At 38.0% G+C, this 24,559-nt stretch overlaps 1 protein-coding gene across 13 annotated transcripts in view; it reads left to right on the top strand.

Annotated features, from left to right (window-relative positions):
* Positions 1 to 24,559, top strand: part of CTBP1 (C-terminal binding protein 1) — a 245,708-nt gene that overhangs the window by 182,013 nt on the left and 39,136 nt on the right. For 7 of the 13 annotated variants that reach the window (XM_075055380.1, XM_075055469.1, XM_075055199.1 and 4 more), the window contains one exon: positions 23,507 to 23,661. In XM_075055380.1, coding sequence (XP_074911481.1) covers positions 23,507 to 23,661 — 155 coding nt within the window. Of the gene's footprint in view, positions 1 to 12,018; positions 12,040 to 18,275; positions 18,365 to 19,867; positions 20,085 to 23,506; positions 23,662 to 24,559 lie in introns of those variants that run through there. The other 6 variants (XM_075056088.1, XM_075055994.1, XM_075055648.1 and 3 more) reach the window with 4 other exon arrangements.

Below are 24,559 nucleotides of genomic sequence, written 5' to 3'. Positions count from 1 at the left end.
AGGAGCTATAGTAAGATGTGTGCTCTCCAGTCAGATTGGGCTGATCTGCAGGAGGATTTGCAGGAAGGGAGTGCTGCCCCAGGCAGCTGTTAGTCATACCCATAGTCAGCAAGAGGTGCTGCTAGGGGCTGACAGACAATAATGTCTTTGCCATTGGTGCAGATCCTAATATCTTTAATTTATAATTGCAGAATATCTGTTGGCTTCTGTGGGATTTTTACCTGAATATGGTTTTTTCAGAATTAGCCCTCTATTTTAAGCTGAACTGTCCAAAATTACCATTGCTTCTTGCATATTTGCAGCAAGGCACTCTGAATCCCATAAAGAAAATGTATGGCTTAGCAGAAACAGTGGTGTGGAGCACTTCATCAAAATTCCCAGATGAGTCAAATTTCATTAGATGATTCCAGCCAGTTTGTCTCTTGCTGAGTGTGTAGCTTTAGTCTTTGCAGAGTCATGCAGGACAAAAGTGTTTAGCAGAGATAACCACAAGCCAGTCTCCAAACTCTTAAACTGATACTTAAATATTTTTTCTCTTTAATGTGTTGTACCAGATATGTTAAACTGTTTATTTTCAACCAGATAATGAGCGTTTTCACATTAGTGGTCTACCAGCCATCTTAATGCATGTCTAGTGCTTCACTGAATAGTATTAATGTGTATCACAGCCTTTCTCATGTTGTTGATTTTCCCGTTCATATAATCAGCATTACTGAGAAGTGATCTTCAGTAATTCAGTGTTCTATGTGTACGTTCCCATGCTGACCGGAACTGGCTAGCTAAGGCTTTCTCTATCTTAATATACCATTTCTTGACTAAGAAAGGTCATTAAGATACTGACCAAAGCCTCTGCAGCATTTTAGGTTTTGGTTTGCGTCCTCATCACATTCTCTCTCTCCTGCATGCTAAAAGTCTACCTCTGCTAGTTGTGCTCCTTTCCCAGGCTGCCTTGTGCCAGGATTACTGCCTTTCATTTCTGCTATCAGCTTTTGGTGTGGGAAGTCTTGTTCATTTTGGCTTGTTTGCTTTAGCTCTCAGCATCCTTTAAGATGAAAAAATGCAATATCAATTTTCAGTACTTCTATAAACCAGTTACTTGCACCTAAAGGACTTACTACCTTCACCCTCAATCAAGATTTGTAGTTAATACTGCAGTCACTTTATTCCTTGGTTCTGTCAAATTTTCGTTGATTTTTTAGCTCCTGCGAGACTGTCAAAGCCTGTTTGAATTGTGTTGAATTTGCAGATAGTTCTTAATGTGGGATCTTTTCTTGTTATCCTAAAACTAAAGCAGCTTCCTACATCTGCTCTGTTTGAGATTCGCGGTCAGCAGTTTAGCCACCAAAGCACTACTCCTTTGTGAACTTTGAACTCAGCACAACCAGACAGCAGATTTTTATTTTTTATTTTTACAAGCAAAAGCAACATCTAAGAAAATAATCTTTTATCTGTGTAGACCTAGATGCATTTTAGCCATGCCAGTCTAGATAAAAAGAATGTCTTGCATTTTTTAAAAGCTTGTGGGAGGAGGCTCACAATAGAGGCTCCATTGTACTGTTAGTACTGAGCGTACAGGAAATCACAAATTAGCTATGACGAGAGTATTGCAGGGGAGTTTTAAGTTTACTTAATTCCCATAGTATTGTATGGTTTTGAAAGGGTTTCACAATACATTGCCTTTCGGGTTTGGTTGTGTATGTTGTTTGTATTTGGCATTCCTCTGTTCGAGGCTTTCTCTTACCATGCCTTTGTTCAAAAGGTTTCATGTTTTGAATCCTTGAATCCGGATGACTTTCTTTCTTACTGTAAATACAGAGACATACAAATACACTTGGTATTTATCTCATGACTACCCTGCAGCCATCTAAAATTTAAATCTAGCATTATGTATTCAGCAGTAAGAACTATCTCCTTAGAGCAAGCAGTAAAAAAGGATTTTAAGTAGGAATTTGGAGAACAGTAAGCTGCAGGCACAACTTTTCCTTTCCTAGCAGATTTTGATCCTGCAGGATGTTGAGTTCCTCAGCTTCCAGTTGATATTGAGGGGAATTGGAGTGGGCTTACAAATCCATAGGATCCTGGCTGCATCCTACATACTAAGCCCAAGTTATTACAGGATAACTCTTTTGTTAAAATTTTGTTCGAAGATTGATTTGGCTCAGTACTTGTGGTTGAGGAACAAGTTCTGTCACTCAGTTGAAAGAACTAGGGTTATGAGGACTCACCAAAATCATGAATCTTATTTTCTTAGTCCTGTGAATGAAGAAAGTACAAAACAGTCTATTGCATTGAGTTGGTAATTTAGAACCTGAAGTACTATGAATACTACAGTTTTGCATTTGTTTTCATAACTTTGCTAGCATCTTTCCTCTGGACTTGTTTTTAAGCCTGTTAAATTGTGTTAGCAATTTTTGTGAGCTTTGTGGCTTTGTTTTCAAAAAAATACATTAAAAAATCTGTTAAATACATAAATAGAAAATATTTTCTTACACCCACAAAGAGTCAAAGGGGAAAAAAAACCACCAAGAAATTGAAAATAAAGATTGGAGTTTTTGACTGTCCTGGGGACACTATCTTAGAGGAATGATGAATTTTTCAAAGTGTGGTTTACACAATTCTAGCAGCTATTGAAATGCCCTAAAGACTTATTGGCAGGAGGGGATTTTACTGTGCAGGAGAAAAAGGATCTCAAAAATAATCTAATTCTCTCTCAGATTTTCAAACAGAATTAGTAAAAATTAGTTTTCATTTTAGAAGACTAATTCCAAAAAGAACATTAAACAGTCATTATTTTTACAAGTAGTAAATAACCTCGTCTGTTACGTCTAAGATTTCTTTGATCACAAAAGTGCATAGTGAAAGAAGCAGTCCATGAATAAGCTATGTGATACCTGGGAAAGTGCTCACATTTAATTAAGTACAATTTTAAATAAAGTTAGTTAAGCTAGTGCAAGCCTGTTTGAATTCTTGTTTAAGTGTAAACTAGGCTTATTTCACATTTGCATTAACATATTTAGGAATCAGCAAAACCAAATCAAAATGTGGTACTTTGCAACAACTTTATATCGGGCATTTGTGTTCTAGTTTACAAGCATACTTGAGCATAAATGCAACTCCTTTGTATGGATTCGTACGGCTCTGAAAAAGGAACTTCACTGAAGCATCTATGTTAGGAAATCAGCGTCCTACATGAGAACTGAATCACCTTCGTGAACTCTTCTTTTTTGTTTTGTTTTGGTTTTGTTTTCAAGAAGTTTCTCATTACTAAAAATCTTAGGTATGTACTGAAGTAAAGTGAAGTGCAGAGGAGCTGACTTTCAGGAGAAATTTGGTCTAATTATTGACAGGAGAGTTGGAAGAGAGAAGGGAGCAGAGACAGCAGTGCTAGCAAGTGTTCTAAGTGGTGGTGGAATGGCCCAGATGATCTTGGTGGTCTTCTCACACTTGTGAGTAGCCTCAGGAGTGATCTGGGATAATTAATTTAATTTTTCCGTGCCCAGTCCTGCTGCGCATTCAGTGCAGGTAGTGATGGTGAGGTTACTGGGGAAAGCACTCTGGGATCTGTTAGAAATGGCACTGAATTAGATTAGGACTTTGTTGTTAATGGTGCTTTGAGTAGGTGCTCGGTGGATCTTGTTTGTGTCTTGTTTTATCACAGAGAAATGGTTTGGGAGGCAGTGTGCTTTCGGTTGTGAACTGCATTAAGGTAAACGCACTTAATAAAAAGACAACCTGTAGCTTCACTGAACACAATGCCACACAAAACATTCTGCTGCGGTTGAAGGGCTTACTTTTTTCACATTAAAAACGTACTTTCCACCATTAAAGCTCTTCCTCTTTAAACAGCAAAAAACCCCTCCAGTATATTTGAATTGGGAAGTTGTATCTCACCACTTAGCTTGACAGGACATGCGTGCAAACAAACCAGCAAAATACTGGTAAGTGATGAGGCTGCAGCTCCATGTGCTGTGCACTGAAATACGGGGATGTTATGCTAGCACTGAGTACTCTTGCTCCTGCTGAGATATGAAGGCTTGGAGCGGAGACATGATTGCGAGCTATTTTTACTTAACAGTTGAACTTTGGAAGAGAAGTAGTAAGGGATAATTTCTTTCAGTTTGAGTTTGCACATTGTACAACTATTAAAAACTTCAAGACGACTGTTAAGTAAAGACAGCTACTTGAAGTGCCAGATGGAAAAGAGCAAGAAAAATGCCTTCTGTTTAAAACAGAAAGGGGATTTTTTGCTCGTTTTGTTTTAGGGTCTTCTCCAGTCCACACAGTTGCCGTGCTTGGCTCTCTCTAGTTCTATTTAATAGTTTGATCAATGATCTGGATGAGGGGTTTGAGTGCGCCCTCAGTAAGTTTGCAGATGACATCAAGCTGGGCAGGAGTGTTGATCTGCTCGAGGGTCGGAAGGCTCTACAGAGGGATCTGGACAGGCTGGATCGATGGGCCGAGGCCAGTTGTATGAGGTTCACCAAGGCCGAGTGCCGGGTCCTGCACTTGGGTCACAACAACCCCACGCAGCGCTACAGGCTTGGGGAAGAGTGGCTGGAAAGCTGCCTGGTGGGAAAGGACCTGGGGGTGCTGGTCGACAGCCGGCTGAATATGAGCCGGCAGTGTGCCCAGGTGGCCCAGAAGGCCAACGGCATCCTGGCCTGTACCAGAACTAGTGTGACTAGCAGGACTAGGGGAGTGATCATCCCCCTGTACTGGGCACTGGCGAGGCTGCACCTGGAGTACTGTGTTCAGTTTTGGGCCCCTCACTACAGGAAAGACATGGAGGTGCTGGAGCATGTCCAGAGAAGGGCAATGAAGCTGGTGAAGGGTCTGGGGCACAAGTCTTATGAGGAGTGGCTGAGGGAACTGGGTCTGTTTAGTCTGGAGAAAAGGAGGCTGAGGGGAGACCTTATTGCTCTCTACAGCTACCTGAAAGGAGGGTGTAGTGAGGTGGGTGCTGGTCTCTTCTGTCAGGTGGCTGGAGATAGGACGAGAGGAAATGGCCTCAAGTTGAGGCAAGGGAGATCTAGGTTAGATATTAGGAAACAAATTTTTACAGAGAGGGTTGTCAAACATTGGAACGGGCTGCCCAGGGAAGTGGTTGAGTCACCATCCCTGGAGGTATTTAAAAGACATGTAGATGTGGTGCTTAGGGACATGGTTTAGTGGTGGACTTGGCAGTGCTAGGTTAATGGTTGGGCTCGATGATTTTAAAGGTCTTTTCCAACCTAAACAATTCTATGATTCTATTCTATGATTCTTCTGTGTTGCAGTTTCTGTTTTGGGCCCCGTTCATGTATTAGATTCATAGCAAGATGCATTTCTCTCTTGTTAATTGTATGACAGAATGCAGGCTTCAAATGACGTCTTTGTCACGTGGTACCAGGTCTGCATCGCAGCATCGGGCTGCATTGCTGAAATCGGGATGGCACTTTTTTTAGTTGCTACTTTCATTGTCCAGTAAGTGCTCTTACGGACATTGCAAACATTTCTGCTATTCTAGAAATGCACTGGCTTTTTCAAAAGCTGTCGTGGTTTGTGAAATATGATACTGGCTGTTTGGTTTGGATGTGAGACCCCTTGATTCATTCTTTTGCAGAGTAGTTGATCATAGTATGTCCATTTTATATGGATTTAGTTCAAGGTCTATGTTAGTTTATACATAACTTGGAATAATTGGAAAATGTGAAAAATGTGGAGTATTCTGAAGTTGGCTAAAATTTTAAAAGGGCGTCTTTTCCTGCTGGCATCTGGAAGCCAGCCAGGTGAAAGTTAACATTCCCACAATACCTTTTCTGTGGGATAATGGGCAAGTTCAGGGCAGCATTCTTTCTTTCATTTATATAAACAGACTGTGCTGGCCAAGGCTATGGGAGAAGTGTTGCTGAACATGGAATTGTTGCTGTTCGCCCTCCCAGTTGTTGTTCTGTTGACAATGATTTATTTTTTTTTTATTTCATTATTGTTCTCCTGTTTATATTTAAATAACATGGAGTCTTCTGCTCTGTTACCATTTAGGATCTTGCCCAAGGCAGTGCTGTATGGAAAATCAATGCACTCTACGGATGATTTCATATGTGGTAGTGAAATGATGTAGCTAGTATAAAACTAACTTTCACAAGCTTCCAAAAAGTAGAAGGGTGTTTGTAGAACAGTAGAATTGCTTTGACAATAGATGAAAAGAGGTGAAGGTCTGAGAAGCTGAACTGACCTTCTGTCTTACCTGGCTTTGCCACCCCTGGTCCTTCCAAATCATAGCAGGAATAAACTGTCAGGGAAGCGTGGAGCTGGGTGTGCAGGTACTGTCTGCTTTGTGGCTGGTTGACAGCTTTCAGTTGCTGCTGCTGTTTTGAGTAGGGGTAATTTTTATAATACTAAAGATGGGTAGGAATTTATTAAAATACGTTTTTCCCCATCAGAATTCATATCTTCGTACTTTAAGTGCTGCTGAACAGTTTTGCGCACTGCAAAGGTTATCACGAAGTGCATAACTTCTACGTAGAGTTTTATCAATCGGGACTATTCAGTGTGTCTGAAGTGTATGTGTAGATATTTAACATTTTTTTTTTTTGAGGATCCCAAACAAGAATTTAGTGTGTACTGCCTCAAAGTAGCAATTTATACATGAAGAACTCTTGCAGAAATCGTGGCCTCTCCACCCAGATGAATTATCATTTTTCAGCTTCTACAAAAACTGCAGTAATGCTGGGTCAGTTAGGTGTGGCCAACTTTAGGTAAAAGTTGGGGAAAGGTAGCGAGAAGCATCAAGAATTTCAGAGATGCTAAATGTTTACAGTTTTCTTGGGCTGTGATATAAACACTGTTCTTATTAAAGAATCATCTTAGTGACTGAAGAGCTTTTCAGCTTGGGTCTTTTCTACCAGAATATTTTTTTGTTTTTGCCTATAAACAGCAAAGCTTTTCCTAGAAAATGCATGGGTTTTGTTATTGATGCTTGTTTAAAAGGGCAGCAAACAACTGTAACATCTAAAAATTCAGTTCCTAGTGAATTCTGAATTGACAGAGGAAGAAAGTCTGGTGAAACCCTTAATCTTTCATGCTATCTGGATGAGCTGGAACGTGGCCATATACTTATTCCCTTTCATCCACTGATGTCGGAGGTCCCTACACAGACTGAAGCTAGTAAATGAACCTAAAAATCATTTTATGTAAACTTTGCATTTTTCCATGCAGTGTGTAGGCCCATTGTCATGTAATCTGTATGTTTACATAAATGTGAAGTCAGTAGGATGGGTACGGGCACTTGTAATTTTCTGTTCTCTATTCATGCAGAATGCAGCAAAATAATAAAACTCAAATGCACTGAAATGCATTAATGGTGGGATTTCCAACTTCCAGTTCTGTGACCATAATTTTTCATTTGTTTTAAACCTCTAATGACTTTTAATATATTTTCAAGAACTAAATAGGAGGAAAAGCACTGTTGCTTACTTGATAAAATAAAGACGTATTAAGAAACAGAAATTTATTGTCCTGTCTTCAGTTTGTATTCATTTAGAACACAGGTTTTATGGAGCTTTTAGTTGGAGATTATTTAGTTCTCTAGGTTTTAAAGAACAAATACTCTAACTGCTGTTTTTATTGCATGTAAATGTCAGTATCTTGGAACCGGCTATATTTAGGTCTGTAGCATTCTTTTCTATTCAATATTTCTAAGCTTCCTTGCTTGAAATGAGTCTGTTTTATCCACATACAAATGCATACATGTGTGGAACATATATGCCATGATTTCGTATATCAACTTCTAACTTATTTTTTTACTGTAGTACACAAAGTGGTAGCATCTTTTTATCAATTGTGAAGTTGAAATCGCTCATACACATACAAAATTTTAATTACATATGTATATGCACATTATATGAGCCACTTGTGTGCAGATATATATCTGCTCATTCCTAATGCGCTTGATTTTGCAACTAACACTCAAATAGCGGGCTACCTTACTCTGCAAGCAACTCTGCTGACAAATTGCAGAATGCCAGTACAACTCGGTGTGAATCAGGAGCAAAGCAAGACCTTCGTAGTTAAAGACAAAAAATAAAATCCTAATGAAAGATGTGCACTGAATAGTAACTTGCGCTTTCATGTCTACCAACTGTGAAACCTCCATAAGAATTGCTACTATTGTATGAATGTTCCCTCCTTCTTAATAGAGGTGTTCTGTATCCTGTTTTTCTTGCTGACTAGAGAATGACAGCTTTTAGAAGTATTGTAATGATGAAGTGCCATTAGCTGTATACCATTCACATCTTAAATTGCATCCTTTGTTGTGTTCTTTCCTGTTCTTGTAAAATAGTTGGTTATGGTCAGGATCTTGATTTCCAGCACTTCTGCTTTCTTTTTATTTTCTTGTTTTGCAGGTTATTCATTTTTTGTTGAATTATATGTATTTCTGTGATCAGTTGGCATGGAAACATGGCTCCTTTATAGGCCAGTTGCTTTTAGCATTAATTTGCAGGTACTTGTTTTTGAATGTGAAAATGGAAACCATTTATGTTCTTCACCATTCCCCATCATTAATACTTGCGTGCTTTCTGATGCAATGAAAATTATCTTTCCTTCTGTCTTAGAGGGGAAAATGTACTCTTGTTTTAAAGCTGGGGGTGGGGGGGGGAGGATAATACTCTGCTGCATCATATACACTGTATTAAGAAGACAGTACTTTGTATAAAAATTATTTTTATACATATAACTCGACAGAATGAGTGAAACAAAGACTAACACGGAATCTTAGTTTAAGCCCAGAAAGTATGTAACACTTTTCAATAATGAAAAGTCACACCACTCAATTTCTTTTTTATTAATGTATTTATTGATGTTACAGTTCCTTTTTTTATTTGAAGAGCACCCTTTTTTCGTGTAGGGATTTGCTGAATTTCACTTGAAAATGTTAGAGATTTGATCAGTACTGACAGAAGTGGGGGAATACTTTCATTGGTATTTGTGACTTTAGTTAGTGGAGTTTGCAGTTTCTGAAATACCTCAATACTGGCAGAAGTGAACTTCTAGACGTTTTTATAATTACTGCAACAGTATTCATGGTGACATGATGGTATGCTGTAGTGACTGCTGCTTGGAAAAAAACAAGTAGCATTATTACATGTCTTCATCATGAAGAATAGTTAGACTATTAGCGTTCACTTTTATAGAAATTTGAAACTGTATCTGAATACATACTATTTTAAGTATAGATAACTAGATATGTAATTTAAGCCCTGCTATAAGCAGGTGCAGACTGTCTGCTCTCAGTGTAGTTGCTTTCAGGTTCTTTAGGATGAGATTCAATCTCATTCTAATTCCTAATAGCTACAGACCATTGTCTGAAGAGCTTTATACAGATTGGATATGCAGAATAAAAATAAGGTTTGAATTAATTTACTTTGGCTCGTACTTCTCCATCCTGTTCCAGACTTCAAACACTTTGTTTTACTGAGCATTTCATAGGGAGCATGCAAAACAAACAAATTCACTTGATACTGCTCATAACTCCCTTTTACATATTTAATAAACAATCAGTTCATCTGGCCTATTTGAGTGTAATGCTGCACTGCTTTTTCTTTATTCCCTGAGTTAAGTACACGCAGTTCAATTTAAAAAGCATAAGTCTATGCAGGATTTGACAAATCTCAGTGAAAGAACTACAGATCTGCAGATTAGGAATACATTGTTCATGCCACTAGTCCTATTTTACTCAGCAACCATGTGGCTCATTCCCTCTGGACAGTTTAAAAAAAAAATCAGAAAACAAAACAAACAAAACCCTATAGGTGTAAACTCCATGTTTTCACATTTAATATTGTCTTTAAATAACTTCAGTGGAAAAAGAAATGGTTTGCTTCATACCAAACTCTTCTACCGAAACTGTTCAGAGCCTCCTTGTAGTTACTTGCAAGTGGTTTTCTCGGAGGTTGAGAGTTTAGTACAGAAGATGAGGGCTTTTTGTCTTGCTTTCAACAGCTTACAGATCAGATTTTTACTAACCGTGATGCAGCTGTGAAAAGAAGTTAGGCCGTGCCACTTCCTGTGTGACAGTATCTCATCATACACACAGAATAAAACTATTACTCGCCTCTCCCCGCCCCCTCCATTCTCTCATAAACAAATGGGTCTGTTAACAGAGAATGGTGAAAAATAAATGGATACCACCCTCTTATCATCTCAATGTGCTTGTCAGAGTAACTGGAGACAAGATGCACTTCTGTGGCTGTTGTAAACTACTTTTTTTTCCTCCCCATCGTTCCCTGAAGTGCCTAATGGCACTCCTGATCCAGGAAGGGCAGCAGTGAGAAACATGTTGGGGGGGGGGGGGACCACTATAATTGACTTAATCCCCAAACTGAATTGTAACTTTTCTGGCTTGGATTGATCTCTTCTTTCATGTTCTCTCTGGAACTAAATTTTTAGTAATCAGCATAGCCTTTTTCTACATAGTTTTAATTCTTTAATGAGATTGTTGTCTGTGGTTGGTGTCCTGCAGCACTCAAAACTCATTAGTTATGACCGATGGTAAAACAGCAGTTCACACAGCACTTGCCAGTTGTGTTGTTTTGTGATAAGGTGGCCCCCAAAATTCAGGACAAAGTAAGTTAAGTGTACTTGCTGTTGCATGATCCCTGCTCTCCTCCAGTGTTGGAAGAGAGCATCTTTCTCGAATTCATTTGTCCACAGGTTGGGTACAGTACTCATTGAAATCGAAGGTTTCCCTTCTGTTGGGGAGCTCTCCCATATTCTGCTGTGGGTGCTTGCCAGACCTCTGGGAGAATTAAGCTACTAATTGTGGTGTTCTTTAAATATTTTTGACATAAAAGTTTAATTATCTTTATATGAAGTAGTTAACATGCTTTAAGGAATATTTAGTACTGCTTAAGTTGAGTATTTTATCTAAGTGTTCTGGAAAGTACCTATAGAACAAGTATGAAAAGAAATGGATGAAAACATAGACAGGTGTCAGAATGTCACTGGAAGAATTTTATATCCTTAAAGGAAAAAAATGACTAAAACTTTTATTAGCTGTGCAGTTTTCAGTAACTCAGTTCGTTTTGCAAGTCATTTGGCTGCTGTGAGATTGTGGTAGGCATTGTATAAAGTTAGAAAACAACAAAGTTATTTGTCTGCAAGGTAATATGCAATAAAAAGTGTCTTAATGATATTTTGTTAAGAAGTTAATCTGTTGCAACTTGCTGCAAGGTAATTTTATAGTCACTAGGATTCAAAACTTGGAAAGGAGCTTTCTGATGAGAATACTGGTGGGAAGCCTGGATGCTATCAGTATTGTTAACTTTGAGTAGCGCCTCAGAAAAGCTGCCAAGGGTCACAGTTCACAATGTATTGTAGTGGTATAGACTTTTAAGAAATAATGCTAATTAGTGATTTTTCAAAAAATATGAGAACACACAGGTGGAGTTGCCTCTTAAAGCACTCTAGCTCTTTGACCAGCACCAGCTTATTCACTATTTGTATGTACCTTATTTTAATCTGGTGTACAGTGCAGACCTAATAAATGACCCTCTGGGCTACTCATGGATGTAGAATTCTCACTACGGAGAGTTATTTTCCAGGTTTCATCTGCTATTCTCAGAACTCATTTCTTCTCTTCCTTTTGTCACTGGGATGACAGTCCTGACCCAGGAGGGGTAGAAAGAATGAAAAGATTAATGTGAAGAAAATATTGCAAGAGATACAATTTCCTCTGAAAGTTGAACACCTGCACTAATTTGGTTTGCTTTACATCCATAAAATAGGGAAAATAATGTGTTATGAAGACCTGTTGCTCTGTTGTTGTTTCTTGATCTCAAGAGCAAGGATTAGCTTCCATGACATTCTGGAAAATAGTCATAATGCTTTCTTGGTTTCTGGGAGTTATCCGATAGCTGTTGTCTTGCACTGGGCAAGCACTAAGCTGTCATTTCCTCCCATTTTTTCAGAAATTACAGCCAGCAGGAAGCAGTTAGACTTGCTTTCCAGTATCTTTCTCTATGCCGTGTCCATTTTCTGAACAACAGAATTAGTTTCAAGGTATGCTTTGTGTTTACTTGCATGAAGTTGATGATCCTTTGATTATCTTTGGATGATAAAATTCCAAGTAATTTGATTTTTTTTTCCTGTGACTGTCTGCTTTTAGAGATATAATGCTCCTGCATGGCTTTCAGCATGCTGCTGTTTATCCTGCTACTGACATCCCTCCTGTTTCTAGTTTCAGAAAATGTAGAAAACCCATAGAGTAAGGTTTCTTATTTTGGAAATTCTTTATTGCATCTAATACATTGGTCTGGTTTTCATTCAAATTGCTTCTCAATCTGTTGTCAATCTATATTTTGTTTTGAAAAGAAGTTGCTGGGGTCCGTTTTTTATAACTGTCCGTTTTTCACAAACTGTAACGCTGCAGAAGTCTGAGGCTGTCACTGTGAGAGGGGGAGATGACATTTGTGTGACGCACATATGTGCCGTGGGCAGATTTTGTAAATGTCTCTGCCTGCAGATCGCGGGACACGGGAGCTGTAACAAGTTTATTTTTTTTAAGATAAAGCATACATGGAAAAGGCTAGAATAAAACTACAAACTGACATCTTAACTTCATTTGCTGAGAAATGTAATAGTGAATTCATTTTCCAAAATACAGTGCTCAATCAAACCAAGAATATACAGTTGGAGGGATAACCTGTTAAGAAATGTTATCTGTGAAGAATGAAGGGTAGCCCTTTGCCTTAAGATTTTGTAACTCTTCATAATGGAGTCAGTAATTCCTTTTATAATACTTTCTTGCAACTGATGTTTTTAGCACCAATAAATGTTTTATGCAATTTACAGAGATAGGATGTGATTTGTGACAAAGTAGACAAAGCATTTTTATGCATGTGAATAGACCATTTTCAAGCTGAAAGTGGTTAAACTACAGAGACTAAAAGAAACATTATAAAGCCTAGTGAAAAAATGCAAATATGGGTCATTTTTAAACACTTCTGACTTTTCACCAGTTCAGTGGAAACAACTTAAAGCGTTCAAAAACCTTCTCTAAACCCCTTTAGTATGTGGTATGTGTGGGAAGAAATACTTTGCTTCTCTCATCAAGTCATGGGAATAACTCCCGATTTTAACTGTGTTTTTCAGTACAGCCTTAACTGTAATACTGGGACTAGAGCCTTTGTAATTGAAACTCAAAACTCTACTTGAAGAAAAGCTCAGTAGAACAGCTCTCTTACATCATACACTTTTATTATATTATGATTAAATGTAACATGATAATATAAACCCAGCTTTTGCCTTAAACTGCCTGTTTTATTTGGCACTTCAACTGTTGTTACTGGCCCATTCTCAGTGAGCTTGTCATTTTTATACATCCTGTTTGCTTACCTTCAAATGAACATCTTTTCAGAAAATCATATTTATTTAAGCTTGGTTTGACTGTGGAGGACCCTGGATGGGAGGTGCAGGACTTTGATTTCAGAATGCTCCAGACTTTCTCATTTTTACAAAACTGTTCTCTAGTTTGTAATCATCATCAACCATTTTCTTAATATTGACAGAGAACAGCAGAGGTCAGTGGCTGTGGGAGGAACTGAAAAGGGAGAGAGAGAAAAAAGAGCTTTAAGGAGCCCTTTGCACTGGTTCAGTATTTGTCAGAGTTGCTTTGGATTTTCGGAAGAACATAATGGAGTGTAACTCAAAAGGGAGTTTTATTATCCTCGTTTACCAGAAACCTTAATACTCTATTGAATTATCCCTTTCAAATTATGCTAGTCTTAAAAGTCTGGGTTTTTTTTTTCTTTTTTCACTGTAAGGATTGCTGACATGTATAGCACCATGATGTTCAGCTGAGAGAATGGTGAATCACATTAGATGCTTTCCCAACATAAAAAAACAAAAAGTTAAGTTACAAGGAAAGTGGAGAGCTCAGTGTTCAATATGTAAAATACTCCTGTACTGTTATTTTTAGTGTCATTTGACTGTGTTCTGCTGACCTTAAAAAAGAAAAAAATTAAACCCTGTGAAACTAATTTGATTATCCAAGGCCCCACACTTGCTTATCTCAGACTTTTTGATAAGGAAAATAAGGAGTGCCCCAGGTAATAGTTTACCGTTCTTGGGTCAAAGTACAGGTGTGCTGTTAAAGAAATTGCTTTCAGTGTTTGGGATCAGAATAAAGGAAGCCTTTGATGTTGGCTCCACTCAGGTTATTGGGTTTCTTTCTCTGAGACAGCATCCTGTACAACATCTAAAATATGGGAAAGAAGCACAGAGAGTAGTCATTAGGACAGGCAACATTCAGAAATTATATTCTGTAATAAATCCATGGCAGTGTCTTTAAAATATAATGTGAAATTAATACTCTGAAAGTGGTGGTATTGACAATGTTAAAAAGTGGTATTTTTTCCCAAAGCATGCTTACAGCTCAGACAGTGGTTTAAAAAAGACCAAAAAAACCCCAAACCTGCTGGAATAAAATAACTTGCTGTAGGAGAAACATTTTTGGAGGAGAGAAAAAAAAGTAACCGTTTTCTTCATTTTTCCTTCATAGTTCAAATACATAATATTTTACAGCAGGCGAATCAAGAGTTGTTCCTTGAGGGTATTACATTTTAAATTAACGTTATATGGCTCTTCAGCTTTTATCAAAGTCACAGCCAAGATGCCAGTTCTGATAACATGATTTAAAAAAGAAAAAGCAGTGCGTATGTGCTTTTTTATATTGAATACACGGGTAAAAGAGCAAGGATAAGGGCCATGGATGTACTTCAATTCATATGGCAGTAGCACAGCCCTGTTTCACCAACCTGTTCTATAGGCTTGTGTTCTGTATCCTAAATATTGTCCTCAGAATCTCCAGGACTGCTTCTTCTGTGGAAAGTGTTTTAGTAAGTCTTGGCATGATCTGTATTGTTACTGGAATGGCTCAGGGAGTTAATCATTCTGCTCCTATTACAGTTGTTGAAGCAGATTGTTTTTCCAGTTCCTGTCAGCAGGAGTTTTCTGGGTTTTTTTTTGTTGTTTTTTTTAAAGTCACACCCACCAACCTATAAAGTTTATGGGCTGAAATATAAGCTCATTTTATTTTAAACTAGAGTTTGGGGGTGTGTTAAGGTGGGTTCCCCCCTGCCGAGTTGCCACTATCAGCCTAGTCCATGGTCACTGTCTTGTGAGATGATGAAAGGGGATGTATACCCAGCATATGGTGCGTTGTGGGAATGCCTTTGATGCAGACTTGGTTCATGCATTCAGTCTGTATTGTAGAGACACTGCCCCATCAGTAACTGGGAAATTGATGTCCATAGTTAGTTACGGGTAAAGGTGGCTGCTGGAGTGTTGTAATTGTCGAGTTCTTTGATTCTTAATTTGTAGGTACTGTCCTGAGCTTCACTGCGGTGATTCCTGTAAGTTATCAAGTAGTTTGTGGTTTTCGCCACAGCATGCGGGTAGGAGCATTTTGCAGTCGCTGTAAAACTCCTGGGATAAGTAGCAAAAGTCGGCAGCCTTAGCCAGAATTTCTCTGAAGCTGGGATTAATGGGAGTGTACTCAGCTAGGGCAGCTCCAGCACCACTGATTTCTTTATCATTGCCCCCCCCCCCCCTTTCCTTTACTTATTATTTAAGAAAGCTAAAAATGCTTGAAACAGTGAAGTATTTACTGTGGACAGGAACTGAAATGCTGGATATCCAGGGAAAGCTCACTCCATTAAAAAGTTTTGCCTTTCTCTGGGGTTTGCTTTCATGTATCTGCTACTTGAAAACAGTGCTTCTGCAACGTTGTGTTTTGTGTATGTTTTATTGCTGATACTTACGCTTTCTTGTTTTAGTACTTGATATAGTTGTTACTGAATATTGTCATTTGATTTGCTTTTTAAATGGTGATAGACAATTAAAACATTTTACAGTAACGCATTATGCTATTACTGCTTGCTCATTTGACGTTAAATAGGTGTGATTCATATTGTTTTCATTCTTATTTTGAAAAGTATTAGTTAAGATAAGGCATATCGTTATAGCATGCTCTGAATATGTAATTTGAGTAATTTTTTGACAGATGTGAAATACTTCCAGTTTTCATGTGGATGTTTGAAGTACATGTGTAGTAATAGAAAATGTTGCTGGATTATTTTGTTTCCCCTTAACAGAACTTTATTTCTGATCATAGGCTTTCAAGATGCGCCTTGCAAGACCTTTGTTTTTTTTGTACCCTGACAAGCATTTAGGATTTTGTGTGCATACTAACAGATGTTAGACAACTAACAGCAAAATTACTAGAGGTTTAAAAAAGACTGGTTAGGGATCACTATTGAAAAACACAACAGAAATCCATATCCTCACAGTTATCGGACTACTAGCTGAGAATGGCAAGTTTACTTGCTATATGAATATGGAAAAGTAATGAGGAATCGTGACTCTCAAGTTCCAGTAACAGCAGGGAAGTGTAGGATTTTCTAAATAGAAATCATTGACTTATTTTGTTTCAATTGTACCAAAAGGGAAAATCACATAAGGTAGTTGTCTCAAAATACTCTGTGTTGAGGCCTTTGTGTTGTGTGCTGTACCAATTGCTTGGATACCCAGGCTCATTTGTCACAGGTGGTAAAATAATGATGTGATGTGCGCATAAATCTGAGTACCATGGAAGTCTGTGGACCAGGGTGGTAATTACATAGCAGTAGTGTTGGTTATATATTTTGTGTAAGGGAATGGGCTGTGAATGTTCTGGAGAATGGCTGGGTGTATTTCAGTCTTCGCAATTAGCAAGAGGATATAAGTGGGTGTGACTGCTCTGCACATCATTGGGTCAACACAGCACCGGAAACCACTTTTATTTTTCTTGGTCTCCTGCAAATTAAAAAGAAAAGAAGGAAGAAGACTTGTTTTTACTGAGTTTGGGTAAATAAAAAGCATAGACCGCAACGGTATTCATCAGCTGTGCTCTTCCAGTAAAGTTTCGGCATGCTTGGAATTAACCTCTGAGCCCTGTAGACTTCAATACAGACTGGACATATGCCTTAAGTGAAGCTTATGCTTAGTTTTCCCTTGTATGTAAGTGAAGCATGAATGTATGTGAAGTCCAGATCTTGTTCCTTTGAAAATCAATTTGGGATTGTTCCTATTCATTTCGATAAGACTTGCAGCAGGTTCCTAAAACCTTAGGAAGCATAGTTAGAAACATTAAATGAGAAAAGAAAAGAATGAAATTAAATTTAATCTGTTAAGTAATTCAGGCTTCTGAGGGTAGCTGTCACCTTTTTGTACGTGCCTCTTGTTGGTGTTCTTTATTTAAAAATATTCTCCCCTCTGCCCCCCGCAATCCCACATCCCAGATCATGGGAGATTGCATTCTGCTCATATTGAAGTTGGTGGCAAAAGGTGTTGGCTCTGATTCTGGTGGAATCAGGAGATTTTTACGTTGCATATTCAGCATCTAAATATGCTGAATATCAAAATACCAAAGGCCGGTAAGCACTCTTTTTTTTTTTTTTTTTTTTTTTCTTGCATCTATTTACTAATCCATGTGCCTGCATTGTATTTTAAAGTTTATTTCTACTTGACTGCCTTTAGAGTTTTTGCTCTACCTTGAATCTAAATGTCACTTGAGGTCATGGTGCACAAAACAAAGTCCAATATTTAAAAATGCATGATGTGTCAGGAACCTTAAAATATTTTTTTAAAGTATGGCGTTTCTAGGAATTTTAATAGTGCATATTGGCAAATCTAATTCATAACAGCTTCTGTGTTCGTGTAATGAGTGGGATATTTTTTGTTTGTTTTGACAACTCGTTCTTTACTTGAATTAATATTAGCATTTATTTTTAAAAAATATGTAAATTTTTTGAGGGCTTATGGTAAATAAGTGACAGCTTTCACTGAATTTACAGCCTAGGTAAGAATATAAAGTAAAGGTAAATGCCACAGGGGATTAGTCTCATGTTACATGTGCAAGATTGTAAATTAGTTGAATGTCCAACCTGTCATTTTCAGGTCTTGTTTTTGTAAATATTGATTAGATTTTTCAGTAGTTTGCATTTTGTTAAAAACTTAAATCACTTTGATGTTTTGCAGTGCATAAAGGAAGTTTTCTAGGGCAAATTCTTTTAAAAGGACATTGTCAAGGGAGTTTTCCTGCTCATTTAATCTTTGCACTTGTAAGCATCCCCAGAAACGTGAAAATGAAAACTCTTCTTTGCCAGGCTGCTGTCCTCCATTTCATGTGCATATTGGTTTGTCATTATAGGGTTACTGATAAGTGTTATGCTTTTTGGCATTGATGTATTTTTCAGAAAAAAGAATTGAAGCATTTGTTTTGAAAAAAGAAAAACACATTTAAAGAATTACATGGACTTTGCAAACAGATTTAAGAAAATGAAAGGTAGGTCAAATTTTGGGCCTACAAACCTGACAATGTCCTTTACTTTTAACATGTGTGCCTTATTTGATACATTCCTGATCCTACTGATGTTATATTAATCAGCGGCAGAAAAAATGTGAAAATGACATTGTTAATAATCATTAATCTTAATAGCTTACCTTGTTGCATTTTGGTATGTTTTCTAATGTCAGCAAACGGTGGCAGCCTACTTTGAGATCTATGCCACTTGTGCAACGTGATCACCTTAGTTACTGTCAGGTCGTAACATAAAAGGTTGCTTTACAAAAGGTTTAGAACACATCATAACAGCCTAGAGTATGTCAGGGAGAACTTTCTTATCCTCCGGTTGTGAGTATGCCTAATGATATCGGCTTCGACTCTCCCCATTGGAGTGTAGCACACAAAGATGCACCTTTGTTTCAGGAGCGACAGGAGGGAGGTGCGGGGAGGATTTGGGAGCGGGGAGGAAACCAGCCTGCTTAGGTAGCTCTTCTTCTTTCCAGTTTAAAAAAATACATCTTGTGCTAAGGTTGGTCTGGTAATTTGTAAGTTCCCGTGCTGCCAGAGGTATAGAGGTGATAATTCACAACCCTGCCTCTCCTGTTTTGGTTACAAAGCTGGATGGTAGATTCATTAATCTTCTTGTTTGCAAGACCCACAATCAGTTGAAATGCTTGTGCATGGGGCTGGCCTCCTGTTGGGTTCTGTAGCTGAAGGCTGCTTTTTAAATTTCCAAGATTTTTTTCCATAAAAGCTGGGCTAGAATAAGGTTTTGATACTTTTTTTCTAAGAGCAGCTAGTCCAGATTGCAGCTCTGAAAAGGCACTCTTCTGTTAGCCGCATGGCACATAGCTGCTACATATGGACAGCGGCTTTGTCTGTGTGTGTGTGTGTGCCCATTATACCTGGTGCTATTTTAGAGAAATTCCAGCAGTCAGTGGCACGGTAGCTGTAACTGGGGCAAGAGCTTCACCACCAGATTATTTCCATATTGGAGGGAAAAAAAAAACCCCAAACTAATAGCTGGATTAGAGCTGTCATGGGAAACTTTTTTTTTTTTTCCTTAAATACATTTAGATAACCTTAAGGGCCTGACTTATACCTAACAAAACCAGCAAGTTCAGAGTTAAGGCTTCTCACTCCATCTCCAGTACTCACTGGAGTGCTTGGCTCTCATGGTGTTGGAGATCACACACTATCCTCAGATCCCTGCTCACCTAGGCAAAACGTTTGCCGCCTGAGTGGTGCCGACTGTTCCAGGTACGTCTGTTTACAATACACCTGCTGTCCTGCGCAAGCTGCCCTGCGCGTCTGAACAGTCCGCTGGTTTCCCTGGTATGTTAATGGCCGGTGGCAGCACAGCAGGTGTGGTGGAAGGCCAGCAGCGAAAGGGGGAAGGGGACAGATGCAGTGAGAAGCTTTAACTTTGAGTTTCCTGGCTTCTGTGAGCACAAGTCAGACCCTTAATGTTGTTTTAATGTATTGTTTGTGTTTAATTTTTAGTAAAAATTTGAACACCATCCAGGCTACAGAGGTTGCAGTGGATAAGAAGTTTAAAAGCTTTGGTTCAAGATTACAGGAGACTGCAAGAAAAATTAAAGACATGGAAATGAGGATCGAATGACAGGCTGCTATTTTGCCTCAGAATACTGAAGATTGTAAAGCATTGAGAAATCGAATTCATGACCCTGGAAATCAAGCTCAGATTAAGAAATGTCAGGTTGGTAGGGGTTCCTGAAAGTCTCAAGTTAGGATAAACTGAGATTGTTTTCCCATAACAACGGTTCTAGGATGTGGGGGTGGATGGTATAATTTTTGTTATCTCTGTTATGTGAAATGCTATACTATATACTTAAATAAGCCAGCTAAGTGAAATTATTATTATTTTTTTTTAATTAGTTTCACATTTGTGGTGTCGAATGTCACTTTTGACCGGTTTACAGTTATTCCTCCCTGGCACCGAGTTGCATGAATTACTGTTAATGCAGGCATGGAAAATACTGCTCTTAAATACACATTGCTTTATCCTGCTACTCCAAGGGTCTGCTGCAAAGCCAAACACATGGTGCAGTATGACATTTCTAGATAAGAAACAGGCAGAACATATCTAAATGGTGGAAGAAGTAGTTTTTTGTTCAAAGGATTCTGATTCATAGTGAAACTGTGTCTTTCCAAATGTAAACTTTTAAATAGTGACTGCCACTGTGATTAAGTTACTGTAAGTTTACTTAAGTGTTGAGTTATTGTCTGCGATTCAGTGATATGGCATTTAGGCAGAAAGATTGTGCAACAGGAAGTCTATGCTGAAGTTCAAAAAGGATTTTGGCAAGCGAAGGTCTGTAGGGTTTTCGTGGTCAAGGTCACTGGATGTATTTGAGTTCTGGGGACTCTTAAAGTCTGAGATTCTCTCTGGGAGGGTTTATCCTTCTAGTTGTTTTTCTGACTTTTGTTTCTGTGCTTTGGAGCTTGGTTTGGCATGTCGCTTAGCACCAACATTAGACACAGATAACTTGGTTGAAATCAATAGATACACTGGCATGAGGGGAAAACCAGACCACACCTTTATGTATTTCAGAGAAATCATTGTTTTAAAGGGTTATGTTTTGTGATACTGTATTTCATGATTTTCTGAGATAGCTCTAGTCAGAAAAGTGTTTCTTAAAAGTGACAGTTTTTACTTCTGTAATCTGTCCAGACTATATGTACTCTTTCATTGACAAAGGTGCTTTAGCTGTAGCTCTAAGGGAATCAATCTGTGCCATGTTTTTCCTCATTCATCTTCAACAACTTTAGTATCAAAGTTGTGTTTTCTTTTTTTAATTTTATTTTAACTAGCATTCAAACTTGTTGTTGAAATCCTGGGTTTGCTGGACTGACAATTGAGATGATGACCGTAACATTTCACTTGTAAAATGAGCGCAGTTATTCAATGCAATATGAATAGGACTTGCAATGTCATTTTTACATTTGTTTCAAGACATAATTGCATTTTATTAATGCTATTACATATACTGTTTTGAAAGAATCATGAACAAGTCTATAACATGCTTTATTCTAGAGTGTTTCTAAGTAAATTTAACGTGGGTTTTTATAATTAAATTCCCATTAAAGGATAGTAATTATTCTCTGGATAACTATGTAGCTTTACATTGTGTATTCATGTAGTGTTTGTGTCCTGTACCACATTATTAGTGTGTGGCTTATTTACTTAAAGTGACTGTATGAAGGTTATGTGGCCGTTCCTGGTTCAAACAGGTAACAATAGTAAATTAGCAAGATGCATGATTTTTAATATATGGTATTAAAAAGGCTTCCATTTAATTTTGGTGGCTTGATATTACTGAAAGAATCTGTGTACCAGAAGTATTTTTAAGCATGTCTGTCACAGTAGAGGTTAGGAATTTATGATTTTATAACAGAGAACAGTTTTCATGGGTGTTTATACCCATGGAAAACTTCTGGTGAATACTTTTCACGTTTGAATGCCTGTCTGCTGTGGTGAGAGTACTGCAGAGTCAGTCCATTAGCATCATCAGTTGTTGGGAGATGCTGGGACTAGAACAGAAAAGAACCAAACGTAGTGACTCTTTTTCTATCTTTTTCAAGCGTAAAAACTGTTCGAATAGGGAAAGAACTTCAATGCCAGATTGTAGTAGAGCTGGCCTATCCTCATGACTTGGTTAGGGGTGGACATGAAATTTATGGGTGCAGGCTGGACAGTTGAGACTATGAGGGTAACAGACTCTTTAGCAGTACTCCTTCAGCCCCGGACCTGAGCCTTGGTCCCAGTGGGGAAGCAATATGCTGCTTCTGTTGACTCGTGAAAATCTCTTTTCCCAGCAGCTGTTTTCCTTCACCAGGTATCTTGTACATCTGGGATTCTACTGACTTTTCCATCCACTTAAAATGCGGATGACAGCTTTCAGGGCTTCCTTTTTGACACAGGCTGGGGCTTTAGATGCAGGGATTGCTTATAGAAGGTAGCTGGGGAACTTCAGTCTTTTGCATTGATGTTGGACTAACTTGCATTATCAAGCAATAAGCAATGTTTTTAAATTCACACTGCAACAAAAACATGTTGTGGAAATCTGCATACAAAAAATATCTAGCCTGCTTCACTTTGGAGTGTTTAAAGCTATTTTAAAAGCAGAAAAAAATGATGTATTTTATTCTTGGTTTTGCGTTTCCTTATCTCTTCAGGAAGTCCCTTTTTTTCCACCCATGCTTAACTACTTTTGTGTAAATATAATGGTTTAATATTATTCCCTTGAGTACTTTTGTATATTTATAGCATCTATACTGTTAAGAAGATGCTCTCTAAATATCTTGTTTTAATGATTACTTTTCATTTTAAGACTCCATAAAGAGGATGTAAATGAAGTCTGCACTTTCAACTGATTTTCCTTCCCCCAGACATTTAATGTGTATTTCTTTGTCACTCTGCGATGTTCCAAGCATGATGTCGATTTAGGGAGGGACATTTTGTTCGTATTTTATAAGTTTTCAATGGTGGATTAAGTATGATGTGTGTGTTTGACTAAGCTATACAGAATTGTTTTGTCTAAGCACACCTACATAGATCAGCAATTAGCCTGTACACTTGTATATTGGATCTTCAATAAATTCAAAATTTTGCTGTTGTAGTATTTTTTCCAGTTAAATTTTAGTCTTAGCAGACCATCATCATATATGTAAATTGATGTAAATCAAATATATGTAAATCAAATTCTCACTGAGTTGCTTATGATATTCCATAAGCTATACTCTTACAAGCCTGGACAAGATATTTCTCACTCTATCCAGAGCTCACAAAGGTGTGGAATCCAATCAAAACATAAACCTTGGATAAGACTGCACAGACACTTCTTAATAGTGCAGTAAGGATGTATCTTTAAAAAACAAATATACTGTTCCCTTAATGGGTTTATCCGTCTTCCATTGTTCAGCCTCCTGAACCTCCATGGCATTTTTTTCTTGGGTCTTCTGTGTTTGGTTGATTGCTGACTGTAAACTTCTTCCTGTTTTACTAGCTTCAGTCCTTGAAATCTTTTTCTCCCATCAGAATAAACAAACTAGCTATAATCTATTTTTATTATTACATTTACATGGCTTGAATAAAAAGTATTCTCTGTTTCTTTGTAGGCATTCGACCTCCGATCATGAATGGGCCCATGCACCCGCGCCCTTTGGTAGCGTTGCTGGATGGCAGGGATTGTACAGTAGAAATGCCTATTCTGAAGGACGTAGCCACGGTGGCATTTTGTGATGCTCAGTCTACACAAGAAATTCACGAAAAGGTAATATTTAGAGGTATAATTAAAGTGTTTTAGAAAATGCAAATATGTTCATGATTATGAATAGATACAATGTTGTGTTAGCTATGGCAATGTGTTTAGCTATTGCATTTTAGTTAATGGTCGATTACCTTAGTGAGTGAGTTACTGGTCATTTCCAATAAATGATGAAACATGATGATGAAACAAAGATGAAAATAACTGTGTTGAATTATGCTTTTGTGCAGTATATCTTTGGCCGGATGTTATCCGTGTGCTTACCTACTGAATTAGATTGATGGAGAGCATTACCTGAGGGAAAGCTGTATTATTACATGATACTTTGAAATGCTTCTTGGAAGCACTGTTGCTCAGCCTTCAGCTGGAAAGCTAAATTCCAGTATTGGATTGGCCACGTGAGGAACTTTCAAGCTTCTCTGTTTAGCCAAGGAATTGTACAAATCAGGTTAGGAGGCCTTGTGCACTGACAATTGACACTACAGAAGAGTTTCAAAATAAATGCTAACCCAAAACTTATTTAGAAAATGAATTTTAAAAAGTATTCTAATTATATGTTATTCCAGAAGTTTGCAGCCTTCTGGAGTTTTGGGAGCTGTAAAACAAGTAGTTCTTAATGTTGTCAAAGGTTTTCTCATTTTCTTAGAAGGATACCCATTTTTCATGATTATAGGCAAGGGAGCCAGCTGGCCCATACACCTACATTTTCTCTTCAGTGACTTCTTTCAGCATGAAGGCTTTTTGTCTAGCCCAAATCCTCGCTGCTCCCTAGACAGCAATAGAACCTTTTCACATCCATATTTCTGTAGAGGTAGAATTAATTTTGGTGAAGTTTTTGGCTAGCAGAGTAAGGCTCAAATGCCAAATATTCCTTCACCTGATAAAGGATGAAACCAGGCCTTAC

This window comes from Buteo buteo, chromosome 1, assembly GCF_964188355.1.
Source record: "Buteo buteo chromosome 1, bButBut1.hap1.1, whole genome shotgun sequence".
NCBI lineage: Eukaryota > Metazoa > Chordata > Aves > Accipitriformes > Accipitridae > Buteo > Buteo buteo.
The sequence above is the reverse complement of the archived record's forward strand: the minus strand, read 5'-3'. Positions and strand labels throughout refer to the sequence as shown.